This window comes from Trichoderma aggressivum, assembly GCF_033847375.1.
Source record: "Trichoderma aggressivum f. europaeum strain CBS 100526 chromosome Unknown scaffold_001, whole genome shotgun sequence".
Classification (NCBI taxonomy): Eukaryota; Fungi; Ascomycota; class Sordariomycetes; order Hypocreales; family Hypocreaceae; genus Trichoderma; species Trichoderma aggressivum.
In genome coordinates this window covers 175,828-200,796 of record NW_026946367.1, presented here as the reverse complement: position 1 = coordinate 200,796, position 24,969 = coordinate 175,828, and the positions used below count along the sequence as shown (strand labels likewise).

At 51.6% G+C, this 24,969-nt stretch overlaps 10 protein-coding genes across 10 annotated transcripts; 6 read left to right on the top strand and 4 right to left on the bottom strand.

Annotated features, from left to right (window-relative positions):
* Positions 1–1,669: 1,669 nt before the first annotated feature.
* Positions 1,670–2,925, top strand: Triagg1_664 (uncharacterized protein; the record flags this gene model as incomplete). Its single annotated transcript, XM_062901906.1, has 4 exons — positions 1,670–1,685; positions 1,772–2,005; positions 2,052–2,396; positions 2,468–2,925. 4 exons carry the CDS (start codon positions 1,670–1,672, stop codon positions 2,923–2,925), a joined length of 1,053 nt encoding a protein of 350 aa, XP_062761014.1.
* A 391-nt stretch (positions 2,926–3,316) lies between these two features.
* Positions 3,317–4,380, bottom strand: Triagg1_663 (uncharacterized protein; the record flags this gene model as incomplete). The annotated part of the gene is made up of 4 exons (XM_062901795.1): positions 3,317–3,459; positions 3,521–3,569; positions 3,643–3,965; positions 4,287–4,380. 4 exons carry the CDS (start codon positions 4,378–4,380, stop codon positions 3,317–3,319), a joined length of 609 nt encoding a protein of 202 aa, XP_062761013.1.
* A 1,586-nt stretch (positions 4,381–5,966) lies between these two features.
* Triagg1_662 (uncharacterized protein) lies at positions 5,967–7,353 on the top strand (the record flags this gene model as incomplete). Its single annotated transcript, XM_062901684.1, has 3 exons — positions 5,967–6,036; positions 6,154–7,240; positions 7,320–7,353. The coding sequence occupies 3 exons, from the start codon at positions 5,967–5,969 to the stop codon at positions 7,351–7,353; spliced, it is 1,191 nt and encodes a 396-aa protein (XP_062761012.1).
* A 1,670-nt stretch (positions 7,354–9,023) lies between these two features.
* On the top strand, positions 9,024–10,161 carry Triagg1_656 (uncharacterized protein; the record flags this gene model as incomplete). The annotated part of the gene is made up of 2 exons (XM_062901572.1): positions 9,024–9,185; positions 9,439–10,161. 2 exons carry the CDS (start codon positions 9,024–9,026, stop codon positions 10,159–10,161), a joined length of 885 nt encoding a protein of 294 aa, XP_062761006.1.
* Positions 10,162–12,038: 1,877 nt separating this feature from the next.
* On the top strand, positions 12,039–13,180 carry Triagg1_645 (uncharacterized protein; the record flags this gene model as incomplete). Its single annotated transcript, XM_062901461.1, has 3 exons — positions 12,039–12,240; positions 12,365–12,866; positions 12,934–13,180. 3 exons carry the CDS (start codon positions 12,039–12,041, stop codon positions 13,178–13,180), a joined length of 951 nt encoding a protein of 316 aa, XP_062760995.1.
* Positions 13,181–13,854: 674 nt separating this feature from the next.
* Positions 13,855–16,331, bottom strand: Triagg1_634 (uncharacterized protein; the record flags this gene model as incomplete). Its single annotated transcript, XM_062901350.1, has 3 exons — positions 13,855–16,005; positions 16,075–16,217; positions 16,292–16,331. The coding sequence occupies 3 exons, from the start codon at positions 16,329–16,331 to the stop codon at positions 13,855–13,857; spliced, it is 2,334 nt and encodes a 777-aa protein (XP_062760984.1).
* Positions 16,332–16,820: 489 nt separating this feature from the next.
* Positions 16,821–17,573, top strand: Triagg1_623 (uncharacterized protein; the record flags this gene model as incomplete). The annotated part of the gene is made up of 1 exon (XM_062901239.1): positions 16,821–17,573. One exon carries the CDS (start codon positions 16,821–16,823, stop codon positions 17,571–17,573), a length of 753 nt encoding a protein of 250 aa, XP_062760973.1.
* A 269-nt stretch (positions 17,574–17,842) lies between these two features.
* On the bottom strand, positions 17,843–19,287 carry Triagg1_612 (uncharacterized protein; the record flags this gene model as incomplete). Its single annotated transcript, XM_062901128.1, has 2 exons — positions 17,843–17,959; positions 18,016–19,287. The coding sequence occupies 2 exons, from the start codon at positions 19,285–19,287 to the stop codon at positions 17,843–17,845; spliced, it is 1,389 nt and encodes a 462-aa protein (XP_062760962.1).
* Positions 19,288–20,855: 1,568 nt separating this feature from the next.
* Positions 20,856–22,118, top strand: Triagg1_601 (uncharacterized protein; the record flags this gene model as incomplete). Its single annotated transcript, XM_062901017.1, has 4 exons — positions 20,856–21,213; positions 21,273–21,503; positions 21,605–21,815; positions 21,959–22,118. 4 exons carry the CDS (start codon positions 20,856–20,858, stop codon positions 22,116–22,118), a joined length of 960 nt encoding a protein of 319 aa, XP_062760951.1.
* A 1,976-nt stretch (positions 22,119–24,094) lies between these two features.
* Triagg1_590 (uncharacterized protein) lies at positions 24,095–24,832 on the bottom strand (the record flags this gene model as incomplete). Its single annotated transcript, XM_062900906.1, has 1 exon — positions 24,095–24,832. One exon carries the CDS (start codon positions 24,830–24,832, stop codon positions 24,095–24,097), a length of 738 nt encoding a protein of 245 aa, XP_062760940.1.
* Between the last annotated feature and the right edge of the window lie 137 nt (positions 24,833–24,969).

The window sequence follows — 24,969 nt, the reverse complement described above, 5'->3', positions numbered from 1 at the left end:
CCCCTCCCCAGGCCGTTTCGAGATGGATGAAGCAATGTCTCATCCACCAGATGCGCAGTCCGGGGATCCTGGAGAAAACAAAGCAAGACAGAGAGAATGCAGAAACGACGAGCCCTGGTCAGAGAAGCTGAGCCAGCGGTTTGGTTGACTGGCAAACGGATGAGTGCAAGTCGCGTTGAATCAGCCGCCACGTGAGGCTGCGCACAGGCCACCAGAGCTTGCAACTGTCTCAGCTGGGCAGCCCCGAGGTTTAACCGTGGTGATATCGGGAGAGATGGAAATGGACAGAGAGAAAAGAGCGTCGGTTCGATCAGAGTCCGATATTGGAGTCTCACGGGAGCTTGCGAGAAGAGCAGCAGATTGGCGGATGCAGAGGTTTATATCGAAGGTGTTGATGGTTGACGAAGGAGGAAGAAGAGTAAACATTGGAAACGCTGCCGAGTCGAGTTGAAACCTTTGGGCGCTGAGTGACTTCTGTGGCGGTGAACCTACAAAAGTGGCTGAAAACTATAGTGCAGATGCCCTGGCAACTGGTAGATTCATGCGGCTGAGAGGGGACTCAGCTTCGAAGCAAGGGCTTGGCTGTTGCGTTAGTTCGTCAATTGTATTCGATGGCATGGATTTGCTTTGGCTGAGATCAGGTACTGACCTCTACCTTCTAGTACCTGCGCACCTAGGTACATGTAGTAGACAGCTGATAAGTCTAATAGCGGTCAAAACACTTGAATCTCGTCGCTAGGGTATCGGCTAGGAGCCTGTGGCTTTTGTTTCTGCGTTACTCGAGGTCCATCGACTCGCATCTCACAAATCGACAGTGCGACGAAATAGGCAGCCGGGCGGCGATGAATCGTCTTAGATTAGGCGAGAGACATATGCTTGGCGGGGAAATGCTGGTGAGAAATCAATATATAGAGTAAGTACTCCGTACAGAGTAAACTGCTGCTGAGCGGTAATATTACCATCACCCCTTACATTGCACTTAGCAGGTGTGATGCGTTGTCTCAAGTATGATGCCGGGTCTGGTCTCTTCCATGAGATACCTATTTCACTTAGAGCGGCTGCCCGCTAATACCTACCCCGGGAGGTACCTCGCCCTTGCGAGAGATCTCCTAGCAGCATCAAGTATCTCCCGATTTGCGGAACCTGCAGCCGCTGCACGGATTAGCGCGCTAGCGGCGGAAGAAGCGCCAGTGCGCTGTCCTGTAGTGGTCTCTGGTAGTGCACATGTGCAGTACAGTAGCAGTCCACCCTCCTGGATCCAGGTGTACAGCGCACCTGAGGTACACGTCTGGTACCCGGCGCGCTGGATGGATCACAGCGTCGATAATTTCTCAGCAGAAAAGCTAATTGCAGCTAGCGGATCCCCAGAAACCTTGCATGCTGCGAACCAAGCTTCTTGCTTGTGGCCACATTCACATCGCCATCGCCGTCGAGTTGCTTCATCTGCCGGTCTGGAGCGCCGTTCCAGGTTCAGGCTGTTGCAAGTGAGGAAAAGGCGTCGGGCCCCTCGACCATGTTGGTGCATCCAGCCACGGCCCCTCCAAACACCATCGCCTGCAGACTCTTACCTGGATGATTCCGTCAAGGGTGCAGCCCGTGTAACCGCCCGCTTCGTCATAAAATATCCCAGCCGAGAGCGCCATCTACCTATGCTTGGTGAGGGAACGCCATGCCGTCGTTACCATGTGAGTCCCTGCTGCCTCCTGTCGCATGCGCAGTCTCTCCTCTCTGTGGTCACAGCAGCAAGCCTAACAATACCCATGGCATCCAGCCTCCGTCGATCTAGACGAGTGCATCTCGCGCCTCTACAAAAAGGAACTCCTGGCCGAGTCCGTCATCGAGGCAGTATGTGCCAAGACAAAGGAGCTCCTCATGCGCGAGAGCAACGTCGTCCACGTCAAGGCCCCAATCACTGTTGTCGGCGACATCCACGGCCAGTTCTACGACCTCATCGAGATATTCAGAATCGGCGGCTACTGCCCTGACACCAACTACCTGTTCCTAGGTCCGTCTCCTCCAGATGTATACGCCTCTGTATGGGCATACGTCAGTGCATGTGCATGTTCATGCGCATACGCATCCTGTTGCGTGCCCCCTCGCTCGTGGAATTTGTGGCGTTGACAGTCTTGAAATACCTGCAGGCGACTACGTTGATCGTGGCATGTTCAGCGTCGAGACGATATCACTACTCGTGTGCTTGAAACTCCGATACCCCGAACGCGTGCACCTGATCCGCGGTAACCACGAGTCGCGTGGCGTTACGCAGTCGTACGGATTCTACACTGAGTGCTCGCGCAAATATGGCAACGCCAACGTGTGGCATTACTTCACAGACATGTTCGATTTCCTGACCCTAAGTGTCGTCATCGATAACCAGATTTTCTGCGTCCATGGAGGTAGGTCCCTGGTTCGGAGCTGACTACCCCACCATGACGAGAAATTCAAATGCTCAACGTTATTGCGACAGGTCTCTCGCCCTCCATTCACTCCATCGACCAAATCAAAATCATAGATCGCTTCAGAGAAATTCCTCACGAGGGGCCCATGGCCGATCTGGTGTGGTCCGATCCAGATCCCGACCGAGACGAATTCTCGCTTTCACCCCGCGGTGCGGGCTATACCTTTGGCGCGCAGGTCGTCAAGAAGTTCTTGGCCGTCAACAACATGTCACACATTCTTCGGGCCCACCAGCTCTGTCAGGAGGGCTTTCAAGTGCTGTACGACGACCGCCTTAGCACCGTATGGAGCGCGCCGAATTATTGCTACAGATGCGGCAACATGGCCAGCGTACTCGAAGTCAATACGCAGGGCGAGAGATTCTTCAACGTGTTTGCTGCGGCACCGGAGAATGACCAGCACAAGGATATGCAGCAGGGGATGGAGAAGACGGCGGACGGAAACTCGCTGCCCGATTACTTCTTATAACGGACCAAGAAAGACGTGCCAGAGTTGGATCATATTGACATCGTCATTAACATGTATTAATCAATGTACAGTGCGATCAGTCATACGGAGCTTTGTCATGCTATAGAATTGCGGGTTATGCTAAAACATAAAGGCAACTATTACAACATCCGCCCGTCTCATGTCGAGATGCTGTTCATTTTTGCTTGCTCAAAATGTACGCTATCCAATGTTTGTGTGCTGTGCTGTCCAATGTTTGTGAGGTGTGCATTAGGAAACCGCGGCTTCGCATTCTGCACGTGGACGGTGATGTGTTTTTAATAATCAGATATCTTATCTCGTGAGATGGGGGAGGCGGGAGGGGCATGATTAAACGAATGAACAAAAAAGGGAGTCCGCTTCCAACGCTTGTTTACTCATCCTTTGGCCAATCCTTGACAATTTCGAACTTCCACTCGAACTCGAGGTGCTTCTTCTTGTCATCATCGACAAAGCTGGAGATGGCGTCGTACTTGCCACGGGCGAGCATTCCAGAGGGAGCCTCTTCCTCATGGACTGTGGAGATTGTAAGCCAAAATGCTCATCTTCAGATTTCACGTGACGGCGGAGGACTTACATCTCTTGACGTAGGTGGGCTGGTTCTCGGTGTTGGGAGCGTAGCTTCCCTATATCGGTTATTAGCGCTTTGACCTTGCAACGACCCAATCTGATGGCCGGTGCATATAGTATTGTACTAACAATCATTTCTGAGTCCTTGGACACCTTAAGTCCCTTTCTCTTGATGACCTGAACATAGTGCAGACCACTCAGAATCTCGTGCTGGACCTTGAACTCGGCGCTCATGGTGAATTTGACTCCCTCTTTGATCTGGAAGGGTTTCTCCTTAAGTCTCCCCTCACTTCCAGCTTCAGCGAGTTTGATTTCAACGGGAGGGCGACCGGGCGAGTCCATGGTAAGCGCCTTGATAATGCAGACTCGAGGGTCGGAGGGATCGGAGAGGTCCTTGCCACCGCCGAGGCCAAGGGACTGCTTGTATCGTTGGAGGGACTCATCGCCGGCATCTGGGGTACAACAAATCAGTTAAGTGACGACGGGACGACAGCTGCAGTAGCGGGACAGCACGTGAAAGAAAGGAATGCGGACGGGCCAGAGGGCAAGCAAAGATTCTAGATGGAAGCTTTGGAACGGGCTCTCGTCCAAACACCCAACAACAGCTTGTTGGTCGGAGAGGAGGCCCGAGCTTATCAAGTATATCCGTGTTGACGGATCTGTTTCAGTCGGTTTACACGACCAACAAATAAAACGCAACCAATCCAAAGCTCTACTCGCACACATCTTCGTCCGTGCTGCCCTCGGGAAAGCTTTAACCAACAGCTACATACCCATCTGGTTGTACTCGGCCAAGCTCTGCTTAGGCTGGGAGAGCTTGTAGCCCTGAGTCTCCTCGGGCATGGTATCATCATCGTGAGAAGCCATTATTACGTCGGGGGGGTCGAAAAACCGGCGGAAAAGAGAGCAGACAAAGGGAACAAGGCCCGGATGATGCTATTCACAGCTGCTGATGGATCGAAAGGAGAGATTTCCAAAACATAGCCAGCCAAGTCGGTCAAGTGGTCAGAAGGCGGGATAGCAGAGCCATGGAGGGGCAGCGGGTTGCTGGGGGGGGTCGGGGCTATGGCGGTTGATGATTGGATCAGCGCCATGGTGCTGGTAATCCCAGTTCCGGTCAGGGGTCGGGCGTCGATTGCTGAGTGTGCAAAGGGGTAAAATAGAACGGAGGGCACTAGATACCAATACGGAGCAGCATCGGATGGAACCCTGTAGACTCTGGACGGGATGGATTCTGCTGGGTTGTCAAGTGATTTATTGCCAAGCACTAGCGCGGTACACCAAGGGCACGCTATTGCGCCGGTGAAATTAGGGGTACCGCAGTAACGGCCCATGTTAGAAGCAGACTTTTTTTTTTGTTGTTTTGTTGTTTTGTTGTTTTTTACGGTACTCCGTATTTATCGGTAGCCATTGAGGTGATGTGGCGGCAAGCTGGAGCTATTGCTGAGCGCTAGGGCCCGGCTGTCAGAGGTTAAAGCCTCCGTCCATTGAGAGTTGAGGGTTGAGTGCAGGGTACTGTCTTAGTAGGTAGTTGGGTATTCTGGTACTTTGCAGACTTGCAGTTGAGGAAACATTGGTACACCTGACCTTGGGACTAAAGGTGCACGTACTCTAGTACTGCACTCCGTGCTATGCCGGCAGAATGCTACACTGCAGTTGAGCCGCCAATTGACCGCATACAGTACAGCAAGTTCCCATTACTAGCAGTCAAACAGGGATCAATTGAATTCGGCAGCTGGCTGGGACCCTTTTAGCGGCAACGGCTGCGTCTGTTGGGCGCTCCAAGTCGACGCTACCGTGTTCTCAAAGAGGGGACCACTGCACCAAAGACCCCTACAGGGCCCTACATGTACTCCTTCGGGGGGGAACTGAGGAACTGAGGGATGGAACCCCCCAAAAAGCAAAGTACCCGGCTAGCAAAAAAGTGGTACCATGTACATGTGCCTCCGCAAAGACCAGGCCACATCAGGCGCTCCCAGCAATTTGCGCGACTGAACATCGCCCACCATCGCGAGTGAATCTTTCTCTTCACCCTTTTTCATTTGCTAGCCCGCCGAAAGCAACAGCACAATCTCGCCCCCAGGCCTCGTCTGCTGCGTTTCTCGTCAAGGCCCGTCGCCCAGGCGCTTCCCGGTCGAGACCGCATCATCTTGTCCGCCTTTTTTTCTCCGCGGTGCATTGGCCTTGTTTAAGCCCGACGCGCCGCCCATCGCCAGAAATCCGCTGTTTTTTCTTTTGCAAGCGAAGGCTCGTTCGTGCGCGAAACCACAAAGGACTCGCCGCCTCTTGCTGTCCCAGGCCGTCCGTTTTCCGCGCGCCTAATTGTCTTGCGCCGCCTCTGGTCGCCTGTAAGGAGTTGCTTTTCGGCCTCGACTGGCTCCATCGACACGCTTTGCGCCGCGACACACAAGGCTTATCTGTTTCCTTGCACGCCCCAAAGAGGAAATCCAACAATGGCCCCCGCTGCAGGAAGATCGCTGCCGGCCAAGCGGAATCCGCTGCTCATCGACGATGTGCCTCCGTGTAAGTAGATTGTTGCTTCATCATCATTGATTCTTTTTTCAAGCGATGTGATGACCTTTTGCGCTCTACACTGTCGCCAATGCGCCCCGAATCACCCACTGACGCGGAATGCTGCAGACTCGGAACTCGTGTCGCGCCGCCGTCTCGGCCAGACCAAGCTGACGCCCAAGATGGTGGGCAGCGATGAGGCCGAGGCCGGTGCCTTGGGCTTCTTCGACTACGCACATCTGCGCGCGCCCCTGCCCAAGGGCATCGTGTCGGGCATTTTCAAGTCCAGCCCCAACAGCTACTTTTTGATGCGCCGCAGCTTTGACGGCTACATCTCGGCCACGGGCATGTTCAAGGCCACCTTTCCCTACGCGGCTGCCGCGGAGGAGGAGGCAGAGCGTAAGTTCATCAAGGCTCAGCCCACCACGAGCCCCGAAGAGACGGCTGGCAACATCTGGATCCCCCCGGAAGCCGCCCTGGCCCTCGCCGAAGAGTACAACATTGGCATCTGGATCCAGGCCCTGCTGGATTCCGCAAAGATCTCCACCACCCAGCCGGCTGATGCCTCGCCCAAGACCATCACTGCGCCGCCCAAGTTCGATCGTCTCAAGGCGCCCACCCAGCTGAGCCCGGCCGCTACTCCGACCACCCGAAGCGGTCGCGGCCGTCGTTCGGCCAGCCCAACCAAGACCAGTGCCACCAGACGCACAACTGCGTCTCCTCGTCGAAAGCGCAACACCAGATCCAAGGCCTCTGTCGAGACCACACCGGCCCCGAGCGAGATCGCGGAAGAGACGGGGGAGGCCGCCTTGAAGTCAACCGAGTTTGAGCCCGCCATTGCCAAGGCCGAGGCTGGCAGCAAGACAGATGCCCAAGCCCTGCCGTTCACGGCGGGCCAGCCCCCGAGCTCTGAGCAGATTGCGGAGATGATGGCTACCGCCAAGGCCATGGTTGAGAAGGACAAGGAAGAGGCCGAGAAGGCAGAAGAGGAAGCCGCTGAAGAGGAGGAAGCCGCTCAGAACAAGCCTACCCCAAAGAGCACCCCAAAGAACAAGCGGAAGGCCACCGACACCGGCGAAGAGGACGACGAGGCTGCCGAAGGAGACAAGACCGAAGAGGCGCCGCGTCCAAAGAAGATCAAGACCGAAGTCGAGGTGCGCAAGGGCAGGATACAGAAGAGGGCATTGTTTGGCATTGGCGCAACAGTTGCAGTTGGGTACGTTGTCTTTTTTTTTCCCCTCCTCTCTTCTCCCCATGCCCTACTTTGCAGTTGCATGTACTGACCGTTTTCGCAGAGCACTTGTGCCGTGGCTCGCAAACTTCCTATAAATGATACAAAGAGGCCCTGCAGCCGTGTGTGTGTCGTGTGTTATGTTGCGTAAAATCTGACCTTGAAGGGAAAGTAACTGATCTTTTATGGCGGCTGAATGAGGACTGGGATGGCGCGGTTTTTGCTTTTATTATCCTTTCCCCTTTGTCTTTCTGTCATTTTTAATCTGTGATTATCTTTTCTTTTTACAACTCAGGGAGGCGACGTTAACCCTCCCACAACCGAAACATATTTCTCGCCCTTATTTTTTTCTTCTTCCCTCTTCTCTCTTTTTTTTGCGTGTGCGAGATTTTCCCCTCTTTCATTGGACATAGCACATTATTTTTTTAACAGTTCCTGCTGCAAACTCGATGGGTTTACCAGAGTCATTATGCGATGTGGCTGGTTACGCGATGGGTTTTTGTGGCGGGGATGATAATCTTTTTTCAAGAAGGAGGAAGAAGAAGAAGGGAAAAGAACGAAAGAAACATTGATGGTCTTTTTTGGCCATGTTCTATGTCAGAGCTGAGTATGACGACGAGTGTTGGATGATTTTGGCTTTCTTTTTTGTCAAGAGTCTCGTCCATGAAGTGCTGTGGTTCACATGTATGGTGGAAGGGGGGGATAACCTGGAGTTTATGGAGGGAGGGGAGGGAGACGGACAATCTGAGCTGATGGGCAGTGTAATACAGAATTAAAACGAAATGAAAATCTCACATCAGGTATGGGTGGTGTGCGTGTGTGACGACGAGTTTTGTGTTACTCTGGCTGCTATGAGATGTGGTCTGCGGTGCGCTGATACGAAGTCTAGGAGGTAATGGCTACGTCGTTTATTTACGATGACTGTGAGAATCTTGGTAGCTGCCTGTCTATTGCTACAGCATTTGGTCGGTATATTGGGGGAAGAATATCTTTCTGTAAGTTCCATAACAATTACCAATCTCATCCCTGACATACCTAGTATATTGAATGAATTCGCAACATCCCATGATCTCCAACTTGGCCTATTTATAGGCGTTGACGCTTATCGGAATTGTAATTTGCACGGCAAGGTCAATAAACAAATACATATATTATTCCCTATATATCTATTCATTAAAGTGCCATGTTAGTATTAACTTCTGTCCGCCTCATCACTTCTGAGTTCATCTTATTACGCCTCTTATAACTGTCCTCCGGTGTCGCCTCACTACTTACCGTCGACATCCGAGTAAGCGGCCGCACCACGCACGCAGCCCAGTACCACCCTGGTAGCCCAAATTTCCCCCAGAAATGGCTGGCACCGGCAATGTGCGGCTTTCGCGGGGGATCGATCCACCCCCACACGTCCTAGGTCGGATCTCCTCGGCCATTAAGCTTTACCTTTTACCCTGCATTGCATCTCGGCCATAGCAGCCTCTCTCTCTCTGTCTCTCTCATTCTTTTTTCTTCTCTGTTTCGTTTTCTGTGTAGGTATCGGCTGGAGATTGATTTGCTTCCAATTGCCCAATATGAGAGTCGCGGCCACACGTCTGGGAAGCTTGGTGCAGAGGAGGGGGTTTGCGAGTACATCCAGGAGGCTTGACAATTACGCTTTCATTGGTCTCGGTCAGATGGTGAGATTCATGCCTCTCGGCTTTTTTTTTTTTTTTTTTAGAACCATTTCATGTGAGACGAATATATCTGACAATGGATTTGATAGGGCTATCAAATGGCCAAGAACCTCCAGTCCAAGCTGAAGCCTACAGACAAGGTCTCCATCTTCGACGTCAACCCTACGGCTGTGGAGGGTCTTTCGGCAGAGATGAAGGCTGCGTCGTCGGGGGCTGCTGTTGAGATTGCGGCGAGCGCGCATGATGCATCTAAGACGGCTGTAAGTTTTGCTAATGACTGCTGATGATTTCCATTGTTGTGTGTTCTGTCGTTGATGCTGTCCCGGCTATGATCGGGATTGAGCTGAGGTTGGAAGGGTGGACAGCTCCCTGAATCCTTGGCTATTGCGATTGATATCCTACACCCCGTGAAGCAGCTTATTGTTTGCTATTATCTACCCGATGTTTCATCCTTTCATTCATTCATGTATAAATCTGGGCGGGTGAACATCCACTAACATGGTTGACATATAGGACACCGTCGTCACTTGCCTGCCAGAGCCACACCATGTCCGAGGCGTCTACGAGTCCATCCTCACAGAGTCACTCCCAAAGAAGGATCGCATCTTCATCGACTGCTCAACAATCGACCCGACAACATCACGGCAAGTCGCCCAATCCGTATCAGAAGCCGGACAAGGCACCTTTGTCGACGCGCCCATGTCAGGTGGCGTTGTCGGCGCCACAGCAGGCACGCTGACGTTTATGCTGGGCGCCGATGCCAGCATCCTCCCTCGAGTCGAGCCCACGCTGTTCCTAATGGGCCGCAAGGTGTTGCACTGTGGCGACCAGGGCGCCGGCCTGTCTGCAAAGCTGGCAAACAACTACCTCCTAGCCCTCAACAACATCGCGACAGCCGAGGCTATGAACCTGGGCATCCGATGTGGTCTGGACCCCAAGACGCTTGCCGACGTGCTGAATGTGAGCACGGGAAGATGCTGGCCCAGCGAGGTCAACAACCCCGTAAAGGGCGTCATCGAGACGGCACCTGCTGGCCGTGACTACCGCGGAGGATTTGGCATATCGCTCATGAGAAAGGATCTTCGACTGGCTCTGGTTGCTGCTGAGTCGGCACAGGCCAAGACGGAGCTGGGAACATTGGCGTTTGACATGTATGACAAGGCGGCGCAGCGTGAAGACTGCAAGGACCGCGACTTTTCGGTCGTGTATAGATATCTTGGAGGGAAGGAGGAGTAGAAGAACAATAAAAAAGAAATAGATTAATTTTTGTTCAAGAGGGCTGACAATCTCGATAACCCTGCTGTTCATGTTGGCCAGACCGGTATGGAGTCCATGAGATACGCCCAGATGACAGATCAAGTAGTTTCACAGCGCTGTCGATAAGGATATTTGTCATTTATGAATCCACATGGGATTCATTTCATTCATCTTTTCGGTCGGATAGATGGCCCGGTCGGAGATGTCAGCTGTAGGGCTGCGTGAGAGGCAATTGCACATCTCACCAGCATGTGATGTGCAGATGCAATTCGCTGTATGAAGGGAGTCTTGCTCCATTTTTGATATTCACCAAAAAGTGGTTGCAAGCGTAATATTGACGCCATAGACAGTGATCAAATGCCCAACTTGAAACCCCCTACATACTCGTACAGTATCAACGTGGACGCCCAACAGCAAACAAAACAGCAAACCGACCCATTATTAAGCCGTCCGGACATTGCGCCTCTCACATCGGTTCGGATTCCAAAGGATCACCTCGCCCCCAGCCTCAAATACGCGTATAAGTCAAGTCTCGTCTCGGAACCTGGCTGAGCCGCTCGCTGGCTTAGTAACGCCTCAAGCTGCCATAGGTGGACTCTTGAATTACGCCGAACCCGAACTCCTGCGGGCTTTGAAGTGTGCTCCCCCCAGCGCTAACGCGGCTTTACGACCTCGATTCGTTACGAAACACGCGTATTTTCTTTTTGCGTTTGCTTTTCTCTTGGCCTTTTTTTTTTGCGGGCTGTGGATTCGCTGGGACGGCACGGGTGGCGTCTTTGTTCGCCTCGGCGGGTGGCTGCTTTATGTGAGAGCGCGGACTGGGAGGGATTCGATTTGTCTGTTTTAACGGGAGGGGGGTTTTGGGCATCGAGCCGGATTCGAGACAAGATGCTGACAGGAACGTGAAAGTCACACGGGCGGGCGTTTGGGGAGTCATCCTTTTGAGGCGATTAGCTTCGTGTCTCGCGGGATTACGCTGTGATACGGGAGTATTGCGGGCTCGGAGTTGGGAGGGATGAGCCGCCCAATCTGATCGCTATCTACGGAGTATCTCAGCGCTGTACGGGAGTACGTGTACAAGATACGATACGATACGGTACTGCAGCTCAGGCCAGGGGGGTGAAAGAAAGAACCAGCAAACCACACAGCGATGTTTTATCTGAATAAGGTTGTCCAGCCGCCTTCTCGGAATGAGGCAACGCTGCCATGTGGGCAGCCAGTGAAACGAACATCGATACGATACAAAGAGGGCCCGCAAAGCAGGGGGGGTGGAAATAAGCCAACGGGCGAATTGCACGGCGTTGCTCGACACCTGTTTCTGCCTTTGGATTTTCCCGTGTTTTCTAGCGCCAGACAAGAGAGAGAGAGAGAGAGGCTGACGGATTGCAGAACAAGGGGGGACGAAGGATGGGATTGCCAAGGATTGATTGGCCTTGGTGGGAATGGGGTTCGCTGGGTTGGGATTTCGGGTTTTGCTCAAACTCCATGTTTCGATGCGAGTTTTGCATAATCCGTAAATATTGGTTTGAGCCCAGTTCCCACCCCAGCCCATCCTTTTCTTTTCCCTTTCAACCTTGCTGTTGGAGGATCATCGTTGCCCGGCTGGTTGTTTTATCAATCTCTCGGCTTTTTTTTTTTTTTTTTGTCAAACATCGTCAGATCCTCTACGGTTCAGAAGACCAAAACCGCCCAAAGGAACCGACGCTTCCGGATTCCGAAACCCGACGACATTCATCCCAATCATAGGGGGAAAAGACAGAAGGAGGGCCAAAAAAAACAGTGTTACTAATCAAGACTCCATCTCGAAACGAGGCTTGATAGAGTGAAAGAGGCGGCACAATCGAAATTCGCACACAATGGCGCGAGAGTGTCTGGAGATTTCGCCCAGTTGCCCCGTCGAGGCCACGGTGCTGGGCTACTATCCCAACCTTGGATCCGGCATCTTTTTCGCCATCGTTTTCGGCATCTTGACGGTGGCTTCTGTTGGTTTGGGAGTATGGAAGAAGACATATACGTATGCCATCGGCCTCTCCATCGGTCTATTGTTGGAAATGCTTGGTATGTATCATCGAAAACATGTCACCCCCTTTTGTAGCTCTTCATTCACATCTTATACATCCCTTTCTCTCAAAAAATGTTTATATGAAAATAACATCTCACTTACACACACATTCTCACGCAGGCTACATTGGTCGCATCCAGCTTCACTCTAACCCCTGGAACAACGGCGCCTTCGAGCTCCAGATCTGCGCCATCATCCTCGCCCCCACCTTCATCTGCGTCTCCATCTACCTCACCCTCAAGCACATCGCCATCAACCTCAACCCGACCGTCTCCCGCATCACCCCGCGCTGGTACCCCATCATCTTCCTCCCCGCCGACCTGAGCTGCCTCATCGTCCAGGCCATCGGAGGCGGCATCGCCGCCGCCGGAGGCAAGACCAACCGCAAGCTCCAGCAGAGCGGCAACCGCGCCATCATCGCCGGCGTTGCGCTGCAGGTTGTTGTGCTCATCATCTTTGGCTTCCTCAGCACCGACTACTACGTCCGCGTGAGGAAGTACATGGCTCGTCCTGAGGCTCAGGGCACGGATGGCTGGAAGCTCTGGCACGACGCCAACTTTAAGAAGTTTCGCTATGCCATGTCTGGTGCTTTCGTCGTCATCCTGATCCGATGCATCTACCGGTATGTCACCCCCTTGTTGTTAGTTCACCTATAAACTAGGTAGAAAACTAACAAAACTACTCTACAGTATCGCTGAAATGGCCGGCGGCTGGGGCAACAAAATCATGCAAGACCAGCCCAGCTTCCTCGTCCTCGACAGCTCCCTCATCCTCGTCGCAACCTTTCTCCTCACCTTTTACCACCCGGGCATCTACTTCCCCCAGATGCGCCGCGACGTCCAAAAGGCTGCCCGGCCCGCCGAGGAGATTAAGCTGGAGCAGCCCGGCTCATCCAGCGAGGGCATCAAGGTCGATGCCTCAGTTTCAGAAAGATGAAAAAAAAAAAAAATACACCACGCAGACAGACAGACCACTGAACCTACCCATCCATCTATATAAGCAAACTATGACTTACCCCTACTACAACGAAAGAGAAATACTCAGGCTGGTGCAACGGTAGCATAGCTGGCGAGACCCGGGAATGCCTATTACGCAAAAGTCTCCATGTAACAAGCGGACCCGAGCTCGACAAGTGGTAGAAGATCCAGGTTATACTCCTGGGCCTGGGATTGATTTTCCACCCCCTTTTTGCTCTGAGCTGGTTTTCCAACCTCGCTGGTGGCTTGGGGAGGTATTTTTGTCCATCTCTCTTCTCTTACGACGGTATGTTGGGAGATGGAGGAGGCTCGATCATTTGTCTGGCTAGAGTGGTGAGGAAGGTCTTTAAAATTGCTTGTAGCATCTTGGTTTAGATTTGGCGTTCTCATCTTTCCCTTTTTCACTTTTGATTTCATAAAGACAACAACAGAGGAAGGATTCCCTCCATTCAAGCAAGTCTCAACGCGGGATGTCTGTCAATCGTCGTGTTACCTAAAAACATATATATTATATAGATTCCCCCCGCCTTTGGTAGAAGCATTCTTTCTCTCTCTTTTCTTTTACTTGAATGGAACACGGATACAAACGCTAGCAATATGGAGTTCTAATATTCATATATGTGCATGAATTCATCATGACTTGACTAGTCTATCTGTCTCCCCGTCATCATCACTATCTTCTTCCTCTTCTTCCTCATCCTCATCATCTTCCTCAGACTCCTCTTCCTCGCTTTCTTCCTCTTCACTCTCCTCTTCTTCTTCCTCCTCCTCCTCCTCTTCCTCTTCCTCAGCAAGCCAGTCATCCAACGTCTTCGTCCTGAGACTCTCACCAGCACCGTTCGACTTGCCGACTGGTGCCGATCTAACAATCTCGTCAAGTTTATCAGCCGCCGACACCGTAGATCTCTCGCTGTCATAGCGTGCTGCCGTAGCATCCTTTTCTGTTTCGCGTAACCGTGGATCAGGCTCCTTGCCATACTCGACCCAGTCAGGCAACGTCTCGTATCCCCTGAGGCCGTGCAGACCGCCACCTCCAGCCAAGACAAGAGTCGAAGAGCCCAGCAGGAACCCCTTTCTCGACTCGGATGGACTTGGCGCTTGGGGAGCGGGCTTCGGCGCGAGCAGCATCAGCGTAGCAAGCTGTGGTACAGAAAGCACGGCACGATACATGCGGGCTCGGTCTCGCAGATCAAACGAGACATCATATCTTACAAGGAGCAGGACATAGTCCCATAATCTTTCGATGGGGTGCTTCTCTACCTCCATGGGAGGGTCTTCCTCTCCCACTCTGTTCTTTTCTGCTTCACTTTGGCGATTCAGATGGTGAAGATAAACTTTGGCGCCAAGAAGCAATATCTGGCGCTTTGCAGCCTCCGATTCGCTCGCAAAGTCCTTGAGGAGAATGCGAAACACATCTGGCGCAATGTTGTCTTCCCCGTTAAGGCCAGAAAACTCGCCCACCAACCAGATAATGGTCGCTCTCGCCTGAGGATCGGTTGCTGAGTCAAGGTTCTTTGCTAGACGCACTACCGTCCCCGCATGTGCCTCTGCATCTTGCTGGATGAGGTGCCGAATGACTGTCAGCGACTCTGCAGCCAAGGTTCCATCCAAGCTGGTAATCTGGCTCAGGAGCAGCTTCAGACATCTGGGGGCTGTGGCTGCATCCGCCTGTGCGCAACGCCCAATAGCTCGGACTGCTTCGCGTACAAGAGCCTTGTTGGATCCTTGTGAAAAGTGCTCCAGCTCCTTCAGGATGAGACTCTTGACATGAACGGGGCTGTGTGGGAAGATGAGTGCCAGCACCTCAAGCTTCAGCTCCCATATCGGTGCGCTATCTGTCGATCTGACCAAAAAGTGGCTTGCATACTTGACAAAGTCAAGCGGGCGCACAAGACAAACAGAAACAATGTTGTATAAAGCGATTTGCTGTATGTCCTGAGCCCCTCTCAGGAGGGCGACCAATGGACCTATGGCGTGCTTTACGTATTCTGGAGTGCCGACGTCTATGTAGCACCTGGTGACGGCAACAACAACGCCCGAATTCCGACTCTGCAGAAGAGGTCTGATGCCATTCAGCAGCAGGGTCAAATCAGGGTCTACCGACGTTGAGTAGGTGGCGGGCTTGGAGGAGCTTGCCTCCCCATAAAAATCATCAATGTTGTTGTTCTGGGTCTGCGTTTGGGAGATTTCGGGTGTAGCAGCCGGCTCAGCCCGTCGAGGGAAGCATTTTCGTGCATAGTACGTCATGAGCTTGAGCGTGGCCAGCTGGCTCCATTCATCCATGTCCACAATCTTCTTGACCAAGCCACGGTAATGCTTGTGTATCATATCGATCCGTTCGGGGCAAATCTCCAAGAAGGCTGACACGGCAGCACCGGCAACGTAATACTGCTTATCACCCAGCAGCGTTGCCAGATATTCCAGAAGCTGAGGAGACTGGCTCGGGTCCAACCTGTAGCATTTCGGGATCGAAAGAGCAGCGGCTTTGCGCACCAGAGGGCTCATGTCGGCCACGCCTTTCTTGATGGCAAGCGACACAATCTGGCTGATGACTGGCACGCGGATGCCAGACATGGTTTTCAGAGCGAGGGCTCGGACCTGAGGGTTCGTATCGGAGAGCGACTTTTGGATCGTGTTGATGGAAAGCAGGGCGAGGTCGGGTTCCTGCTCGGCATGGTGGATGAGGTAGATGTAGACGAGCTTCTTGATTTCGAAGTTGGGCGAGGCGACGTTTTTGACGACGGATGAAAAGAAGGGCAAGGTCTTGTGGTTACGGTACATCATCTAGAGAAGCAGTAGCTTGTTAGAACCAACCTAGACGGGCGCACGACAAACGACAAAGACGCAACGCACCGCTATGACACGCCGCAGTCCCTCCAGCACCTCCCTCTCGTTGCGGCTGTCGAGCAGCTTTCGCATCTGGTTCCGATCCAGCAGCTTGGAGCTCGTGCGGACGCCGCGCGTGGCCTGGGCGGCGTCGAGGGTGAGTTCCCTCGCTGAGAATCGAACAGAGCTGGTCAGCCTCACCAAGTTCAAATCATGCGGACGCGGGGCTTTGGCGGGTGCTCACCGGCCTCCAAGAGGCCAGAGATTCTTGATATTGACTCCATTGTCTCCGGCCGAGGTTGAGCGAGGCGAAATGGCCCTTGGCAGCGGTAGTTGAGGCCGTAGTGAGGCTCGTGGCTGGTCGCGTGGGGAGTTGGGAGAGGAAGATTGAGGATTTGGTACGCAGACAGAGAGATGACGTGCGGCTTTGGTGGTGAGGCAGCTCTCTGGCCAGGTGGGGTTTAGTGCAGCAGCTCACTAAAAAGGGCATTGAAAGAATTGATATGGGGGATGAATGTCCATTGTCTCTCGAATTGAAATGCTGGTTTAGTATGTTATTGGTGATGAGTTTCATGTAAAAGAAAATGACTGAAGATGAATTTAGATACATTATTATTTATCATCACTCATTACGTCCAACTGCTCGCACAACCACCATACACTGGAGAGGCGGAGCTAAAACAAACACCAAAAACACACACCTCTCCTAGCACAGACACTGTGTGAAATCGATCACTTACATGACAACTCACGGCAAACAAAAAACACCAGCCATGCCGCCATCTCCTCATCCCATTGTCCTCTCACCATCCACTCCATCTGAACTTCTCCAATACATCATCTCTCACCACAGATACCCAACAACAATCCTCATCGGATGGCCCAAGCAGACCTTCATCGAAGGGCTCGTCGAGGACGTTGCACTACAACTCTCCTTGCAGCAAGATCCATCATCACCAAACATCCCAGAAGAAGCAACAGCTGCAAACATCAAAGGAGATAAATCACAAACAAAGCCTCCAGACAACTCATCCTCCAGCCTCCACCCCCTCCAACGCAAGACTCTCCTTCAAACCGCCATCTCTCGCCACATCCGCCTCTTATTCATCCCCAGCACCACCCACCTCCGCGCATATCTCGGCACCTTTTCCGCCTCAGAATCCAGAATCCCGCCCCCAACGCTATCAGGCTTGGACGATTCCGACCCAAGATGCAGAACAGAGACTCATCTACTGCTCGTCTACGGATTTCTAGAGCTTCACCGTGATGGCACCGAATGGTCTGCCCAGGGCATCGGCACCACGGCTGCGTATCTCGTCGAGGCGGCGGCGAGGAATTCATTTAGGGCTGCTGTCGCTGAACCTAGGGGGGCAAGGGGCCATCAACTCTTGGATGATTTTCTGGATGAAAAGGTGCCTATCCTGAGTGGCACGGCCGTCAAGGATGATGGGAGCTGGAGTGGACGGACGGTTCCTGTCAGGGCAGTGCTCAGCCGCTGGTTCGAATTTGAACAAGATGGGAAATGAAACTTCAACATGATTATAGACATTTTCTTTGAAGCTCAAAAGTAAAAGGTAATTGAAATAACGCTCCTTCCCCATTCAAATCCATAGTCATCATCATTCATTCCACATTGAAACAAGATTCCATGACAAGCCTCCCAATCTCAACGCCAATCCGTGGTATCTCCGTTATTATATACGCCCGTGAACCTTTTAATGCCATTGCCACATTCCGACATACATAGCCCAGCAAACCCAGTAAACCAAATGTAGACCTTCTCCGACGCAGCGGTTTAGCTGATTGTCTGCTCCATCTCGGTAATGTACAGTTTGATGTGAGCCTCCATTTTGAGATACTCATCATACGCCGAATGAACTTCGTTCTCAATATTTTCTTTCAGATCAGCCATCTGTCTGCCGTTAGTATCATACCGAATGCCAACGCCAATAGGTGTTGTGTGCATACCTTCTTCTCCGTCTGCTCTATCCTCACTCGTCGGATTTCCATCTCCTTGCCCTTGTCCGTGAGCTCCTCCGTCAGCCTCTTGTGCGTTGCCCGCAGCTCGTGCATCTTATCATTGGCATCTTGCGCCTTTTGGTTGCTCTGTTCTCGCAGCTTCTCCGTCCGCTCCGTCCATTTGGCCAGCTGTCGCTTGAGCATCTGCTCTGCTCTCTCCACCTCGCGAGCATTGTTTCCTCTTTCCGATAGTGCCTCGCGCTGCTTGGTGTTCTTGGCCATCTCTTCGTCCTCTCTCGCCATCTCCATCGCAATGTCCTCCAAGACTTTGATGCAGGATGCCACATCTGCTCCTACGACATCAAACGAGTCTGCTGATGTTTGAAGTGCTCGAGCACGTCGATCCAGCGCATCGATGCGCGTTTTGTCGTTGTTTAAAATGTCTCGGAGCTCCGTCAGATTCTGTTGGAGAGCCAGCGGGCTCTGAAGCACATACGGCCGCAGTTTGGCGCTCTCTTGCTTCAGCGTAATTTTCTCTTGTGTCCTTTGTTCCAGCAAAGTTGTCAAGTCCCCTTTCTTCTGTTTTGCCTCTTCCAATCGTGCCGCAACCTTTTCTTGGTTTCGTCGGAGCTCTAGCAGGCGCCTTTTCAGCTCCTCGTTTCGCATCGTCTTCTCCCGCACCTGCGCCTCCATGGCCTGCCGGTTGTTCTTCATGTCCTCCAGCCGAGTCTCGTTGTCCTGGTTCTGTTGGTACAGAGTCTCTATCCTCGTCTTTGTCGATTCAGCTTTGTTATAGTGCTCGTCAATGACGCTCGTCTGGGATTCTCGAAACCGGACAAAGTTGATCAGGTAGCTGAAGATCTTGACCAGGCGTTCATATGTCGGCTTATACAGGTCGTTGAAGCTAAAGTCATGGATGCCACATTCTATGAGCAGCCGTCTCAGCGACACATAGAAGCCCATCAGGTTGCGCGTATCCGGCGAAATGACATCGGCAAACTCGCCGCAAACATCCTCCGCTGCGGCGCGCATCGCCGGCTCGACCGTCTCGCGTGTCGCATTGAGAAGCAGTTCGGCGAACCACTCAAAGATTTGCTGGACATGGGTGGGATTGGGCTTCTGCAGATCGGCAATGGTGAAGTTGATGCCAATATCGGTGATGCATCCCACAATCTCGCGGTCCGGCAGCCGCATAAACGCGTCGGCCTCTTCCTCCTTTTTCCTCGACCGCGATTGTTGCTGCGAGGCCGGGATGATGCTCATTCGGGGATTGTATGCCATTTCGCGCCGTGGATTTGCTGGTCGTGGAAACGCAATGCCGATGCGAAAACGGTTCCTTATCGTGGGGTATTGATGGCATGTAAATAATGCGAAACAAGGTTGCTGCAGAAACTCTATGACTAATCACGTGATGCTCTTACCCTACAACAAAACGGAATATTGAGTTTATCAACAGGTTACAGCAACAAAAGTCTGTCCTATAAGAATACATGTGATGTATGTGAAAATCATTATTTCGGGGTGTTAATTTCACCTTGCATCATATCAAAACCATGCGTTTTGGATGTGGCAAGGCAGACTACCGTGGACCCATACGTGAATATAAGCTTCAAGATGATTTCACTTACATCAGAATATCATTTCTCACAAGGGTGAATTATTGTGACAGATATGAACTGAACAAACAAGCACTAGATACTCACTTGAAAGAGCAATACAAACAAAAATACATTCCCTACAACTAGCTGCACGCATCCTCACCGCCAGGATGCGGATAAGTGCACTTACATGCGTGCTGCCGCTATGACTCAACTAAATGTAGGTATCCCCGAGAAGCAAGAGACTCATTCTGACTTTTTCAATGAAATGATAAGTAATCGACCAAAGTGAATGACGATACCGTGGAAAAGCGGTGTGAAAGCTCCCGTAAACACTGATACCTGCATCAACATACACGTCAACATGAGTGGTGCCTAAGAGCTTTCCATTATTTAAAGACATACCTTTCCCTCCCCCTTCCTCTTTCTAAATCTTGCTTTATCCATCTCCCCTTTACACTACTCGCCATGATCCTCCCTGCTTCTCTCTGAACAACCCTTACTCTCTCGGTGTTAAACAGCATATTACACATTACACACGCTGGGAGATGGATCCTGAGAGAGTGACTCAGGGGGCTTGTCCAGACGGCACCACACCTACATATCCCGTCTCAAATGGAAGCAGGCAAGTATCAAAAGGTGATTTATACTCATATGAAGATTCGCCTCTGAACAGGCAAATCTCACAACTGTACAACAACTTATCCTCTTATTGAGTCTACATACTCTTACCGACCAAGCACGACTCCAGGTTTGTCCCATTCCCAAAGCTGTGTCAAACGCATCTCTGCTAGACTAGTAGTTGTCTCCGAAAAGTACATTCTTTGCAAGTGTGGGAGCCGAACTAACTGTGAGAAGATCAGGAAGTCCAGTCTCGAAGACGTTAAAATACTCCGACAATACACCACCCAGAACGGAGCTGACAATGTGCGTTTTCCTTGCTATATATCTGCCAGGACCTTGCTAATTGCTTGCAGCCCCAACACCCGAACACGCCGGTTGCATTCATCGGTGACACTAATCGATTTGGCCCCATCGTCGTTATATCCACTGGCGATTTCACCATCTGAGCCAACCGCTGAGCTCACGGAAACTTGTATGATTGGGCCCGAGGAGCTCTGTACTCTTACCAAGCCACGCAACATTCATCCCCTCCTTGAAGTCGTGTCAAAATGCATCCCTGCTGAAACACGTACACGTACTTACTCACGGTACAAAACAATCCCAACCAACTCATTGCCTGTGTATAGCATGCTGGTGAGCCACCCATTCGCCAAGCCTGACTTGGACGCCGCCGCTGACCACAAGCAGTACATGTACCATTCTTTGAATCCGATGGTAAGCGTCACTGCCAACCCGAGCAAGATGCTGGCTGCTCTTGCCAGGGAGGTGGCGAACATTTCAACCTTTACCAAAGCCGTGATGCTGTTCTGCGACAAGAGAGGTATCAAGTTTGAAGCCAATTCGAACAGCGCCCGCGCCGCCACCCAAAGCAAGTCCACCATCGTAATATCATCTACGGTCATCAGCCAAAAGACATGCGCAGCGCAGGCCTTTCGGATGCCCGTCAACATATACTACTTCGGCCGATCGAGTGCCGCCTCTCTGTGTTTTCACATGCCAATAGTACCACCCGGCTCGTTTTCGACGAGTATCACAACGTCAAAGACGAACAAACCTCACAATTCAGGAAACGACTTGACGATATACACCAGCTTTCAAGTTCTCAACCTCACCAAAACTCAATGGTGCTTTGCCAGCGCCACGCCGAGATCAACCAGTTTACCAACATCCAGTCTGGTTATGGCGTTCTATTCAGCCCGCAGCGCGCGGCCGACCAGGTGATTTCGGCACTGGGCACGTTCAACAGCCGGTTCTTGAAGATCCGGTCACAAAAGAGTAATGGAGGAAACATTCTACCACCAACACATCACTTTGCCTTCAATCTGGCCCAGTTTCTCCAGCCGATGAGATAGCCTGAGCTCATGGTGGCTCAACAGATGATAACGACCTCTTCAAATTGAAGACACACATGCACGAGAACAGCAATCCTGATCAGCGCTTACATCAAAGGACGAGTACTTTCAGTCGCTACAAAACGCCCGAAGGAGCAAAGCTGTCTTTGTTTGCTTCGAGAGATGCAAGTGCCCAAGAAAGGTTTCGAAAGAAGGTTTTGAAGGCATACGATGCAGTGGATGAGGATGTGCAGTGGTGTGTAATCTCTGGAAAATATGTGGCGCAGTTGGTGTTTATACCCGGCAACATTTTCGACCATGACTGAGGAAGAATTCGGATCTTCAATACCAGACGTACATGCACATCAACCAGTGCCACCAATCCACACCCGATCACAGTACAAAGTCCTGGCGCATCGCGTACTTTGCAACACCACACAAAGACTATAATATCGCCCAGAACCTCCGCGGCCGACCTCGCCTTCCCAACAACGAGAAGATGACTGTGCCGTTGGGACTCAGGGTTGAAGACGTTCAAGATGAACTTCAGCAGCTGTAGCAGAGTTTGTAGAGGATCAGCAAGGGCTTCATCTATGGCGAGCGTACCTATAAAAGGTCGCTCCAACGTTAGCCCTCTAGGCATAACTTAGCTCTTCAATCATATATTCAACGGTCGGCATCAACAAGCTTCTCTCGTTTCCCCTTCGTCTCACAGGTTATGAGCCCTCATGCTCCAAGTCTTTGATCTCGCTGCTGCTGCTTCCACAAACAAACTACTTACTCCACGAATCCCTCATCAACCGACGAGATGGCCAAATTTACTCACGATGTTACCGCAAACATCCCGCCGTTGCCCCTCAAGGTAGCCCTCGTTAAAGAATACCTACCCAATTCAAGAGCACAGCCGCACTGCTGGCAATGCAAAGCAGCATTCGCTGTACACGAACGGAGTCGCCGCGGTAAAGGCATACCACAAGCAAGCAGTTAACATGACTCTGGCCAAACAGACCGAATGCATCGACCACATTGACAAGGGTTGGTTCTTCGTCGCCCAGAGCGCCGCGACTAAGCCATCCAACCACCGCACGCACAGAAACTGTTGAGAGAAGGTGCACTGGTTGAAGTCACAGGACTTATACATATGGGAACCCTCTGTTGCCGCCACCAAGGCTTAGTTATTTTAGCTTCTTCATCATCATTCAATGCAATCTTCGGCAACGCCTTCATCTGCTTCCATCACTGAATAATAGGTTATGAACCCTCGTGCTTTTTAATCTCATCAACCTTTGGAACAGATCCTGATATATCGCTGCGTTGACTGAATGGGTTCTTCGATGTGACAATAATTCGGCTGTTATGTTGGAACAGAACGATCGAGTTACATTTAAATCACTGCATATCGGTCCTCACTTCCATTTCGTCCGGCAACATCACGGCCACTCGTTTAACGTTCTTCATGTTGCTGGGATAGATAATACCCTCACACCTGGCCCAACTGGGTGCTGCTCAACGTCGTCTAATAGAAACAACGTTTTGCCATACTCTTGGGCTGAACGGATTCTCCTCAACGCTCTGTACCCAGGGAAGCTCAGCCCTCTAGTAGTAACTTAGTTCTATCATCAATCAATCGACAGTTGGTCGGCAACAGCCTCTCGCGTTTCCTTTCAATTCAACAGATAGGAAGGCTCTTTACGAATACGTTAGAGGGCGAAATCGAATTTCTTACCAGACGTATATGTACACATCAATCAGTTTCACTACAAGCATTATCTCTTCTAACTTGCAGCTGTGACACACTTTTGGTTCTTGCGGGTGATGTTTGGTCCCAAGATCTGCTCTAGACAGACGACTTACAAGAGCATGGATGGAGTGTTGTGATGAGAGATTTATAAGACAGATTAGCCGCATGCTTATTCATTGAAAGCTCTTTGCCCGCTTGGCTAAGCGGTATAGCGTGTCACTAGTAAATACTTGACATGACAAGGTGATCAGTTCGACTCTGATAGTGGGCATTTTCTTTTGGTTTTTTTTTTTGACAATTTATTTTTGATCAATGTTTATATTCTTCTATTTGCGTTTCTCATTTTTGTGAAATGTTTGTCTTGTTGCCATAAAGCACCAAGCCATGAAATCCACGCCCAACTCTGCGACCCTTTTGCCACGGCCTGGCTCTTGACCTTCTCCAGCTTTTGCTGGTCAATGGCCGCTGATATCGATTCGGATAATCTCCCGGGCAGCCTTTGATGAATGAGAAGCCTTTCAGAAGGCTTCAGTTCCATGCCCTTCGAAATCAAGAGACAGTACATCTGGACTAGAAAGTCCAGGTGAGCAGTATCATTCGTGGTCTCGCTATTGCTGCAGCCCTCCAACAGACTGTTTGTTAGTGAAAGCATCCGAAGTGCTCCAATTGGGACCTGACAGACTCGCGCCGGCGCCGAGGAAATATTTGGTAATTTGAATGATTGCTGAACAAGGTGGAAGAGGCGATCCTGCTATTGCGACGAGGAGGTGGTGCCATACGGGGAGCGAATCTTTCTATTGTGCGTTGGCGTCTGCACCGACGGCGAGTAGAAGCTCGACCATGTCTTGCCTGTGCTCTATCATTTGAGCGGTTTTGAGCGAGTTCTCTTCGTCCATCAGTTTCTTTACGAGGGCCATGATGCAGGACCTCCATGCGTCTTGTTTCAGCAGCTCTGCGTGGCATGAATCCCTCTCTTCAAGCAGGGCACGAATCATGGGGGTTAAATCTGGCTCCTCGATAGTATAGCCAAGCAAGTGAGCAATGGCACAGTGAAGCAGGGGCTGCTGAGCCTCGAGTGGTTGATACTCGCGGCGTAGCTGGTCCCGGACATACATACGCAGGCCATTCTGAATCGCGAACTCGAGAAACGCCTGGCACGGAGCATGGCCGGTGCCATCGTCGGATGGTGTATAGCAGTCATGGTACCACGGGATCGGTTTGTCAGTAGTTGTGGCGTAGAGTTTGAGCGTGCGATGGAGATCGTCGAGCAGATCGACCTGAGGCTCTCCTGATTCTAGCTCTGCCTGGTAGGCATAATGCATTGCATCGCCCAGCATCCTTGATAGCAAACCTCCCTCGGACACGTCGACTTCCTCCCACGGGATGGACTTTATGAGGGGCGCGAAGCTCTTGAAGACGAGCGTGTTGGGGCCGCCGTGATCCCCTGCTTTTTCTGCGAGAAAGTCGCCCATCTCCTTTGTCCGTAGAAAGTCTCGCACAGTCCGATGCAGGAAATCGACGCGGTGGCCCATGTACGGACCCTCGTTGCTGTTTCGATAGATTTCCAAGAGGCCCTTGCATCGTCCGTTGAAACGGGGGGGGGGGGGGGGGGGGGGTTGGGGGGTTTTGATGGGCAGCTCATATTAAGTAAAACATGTATTTTTTCTTT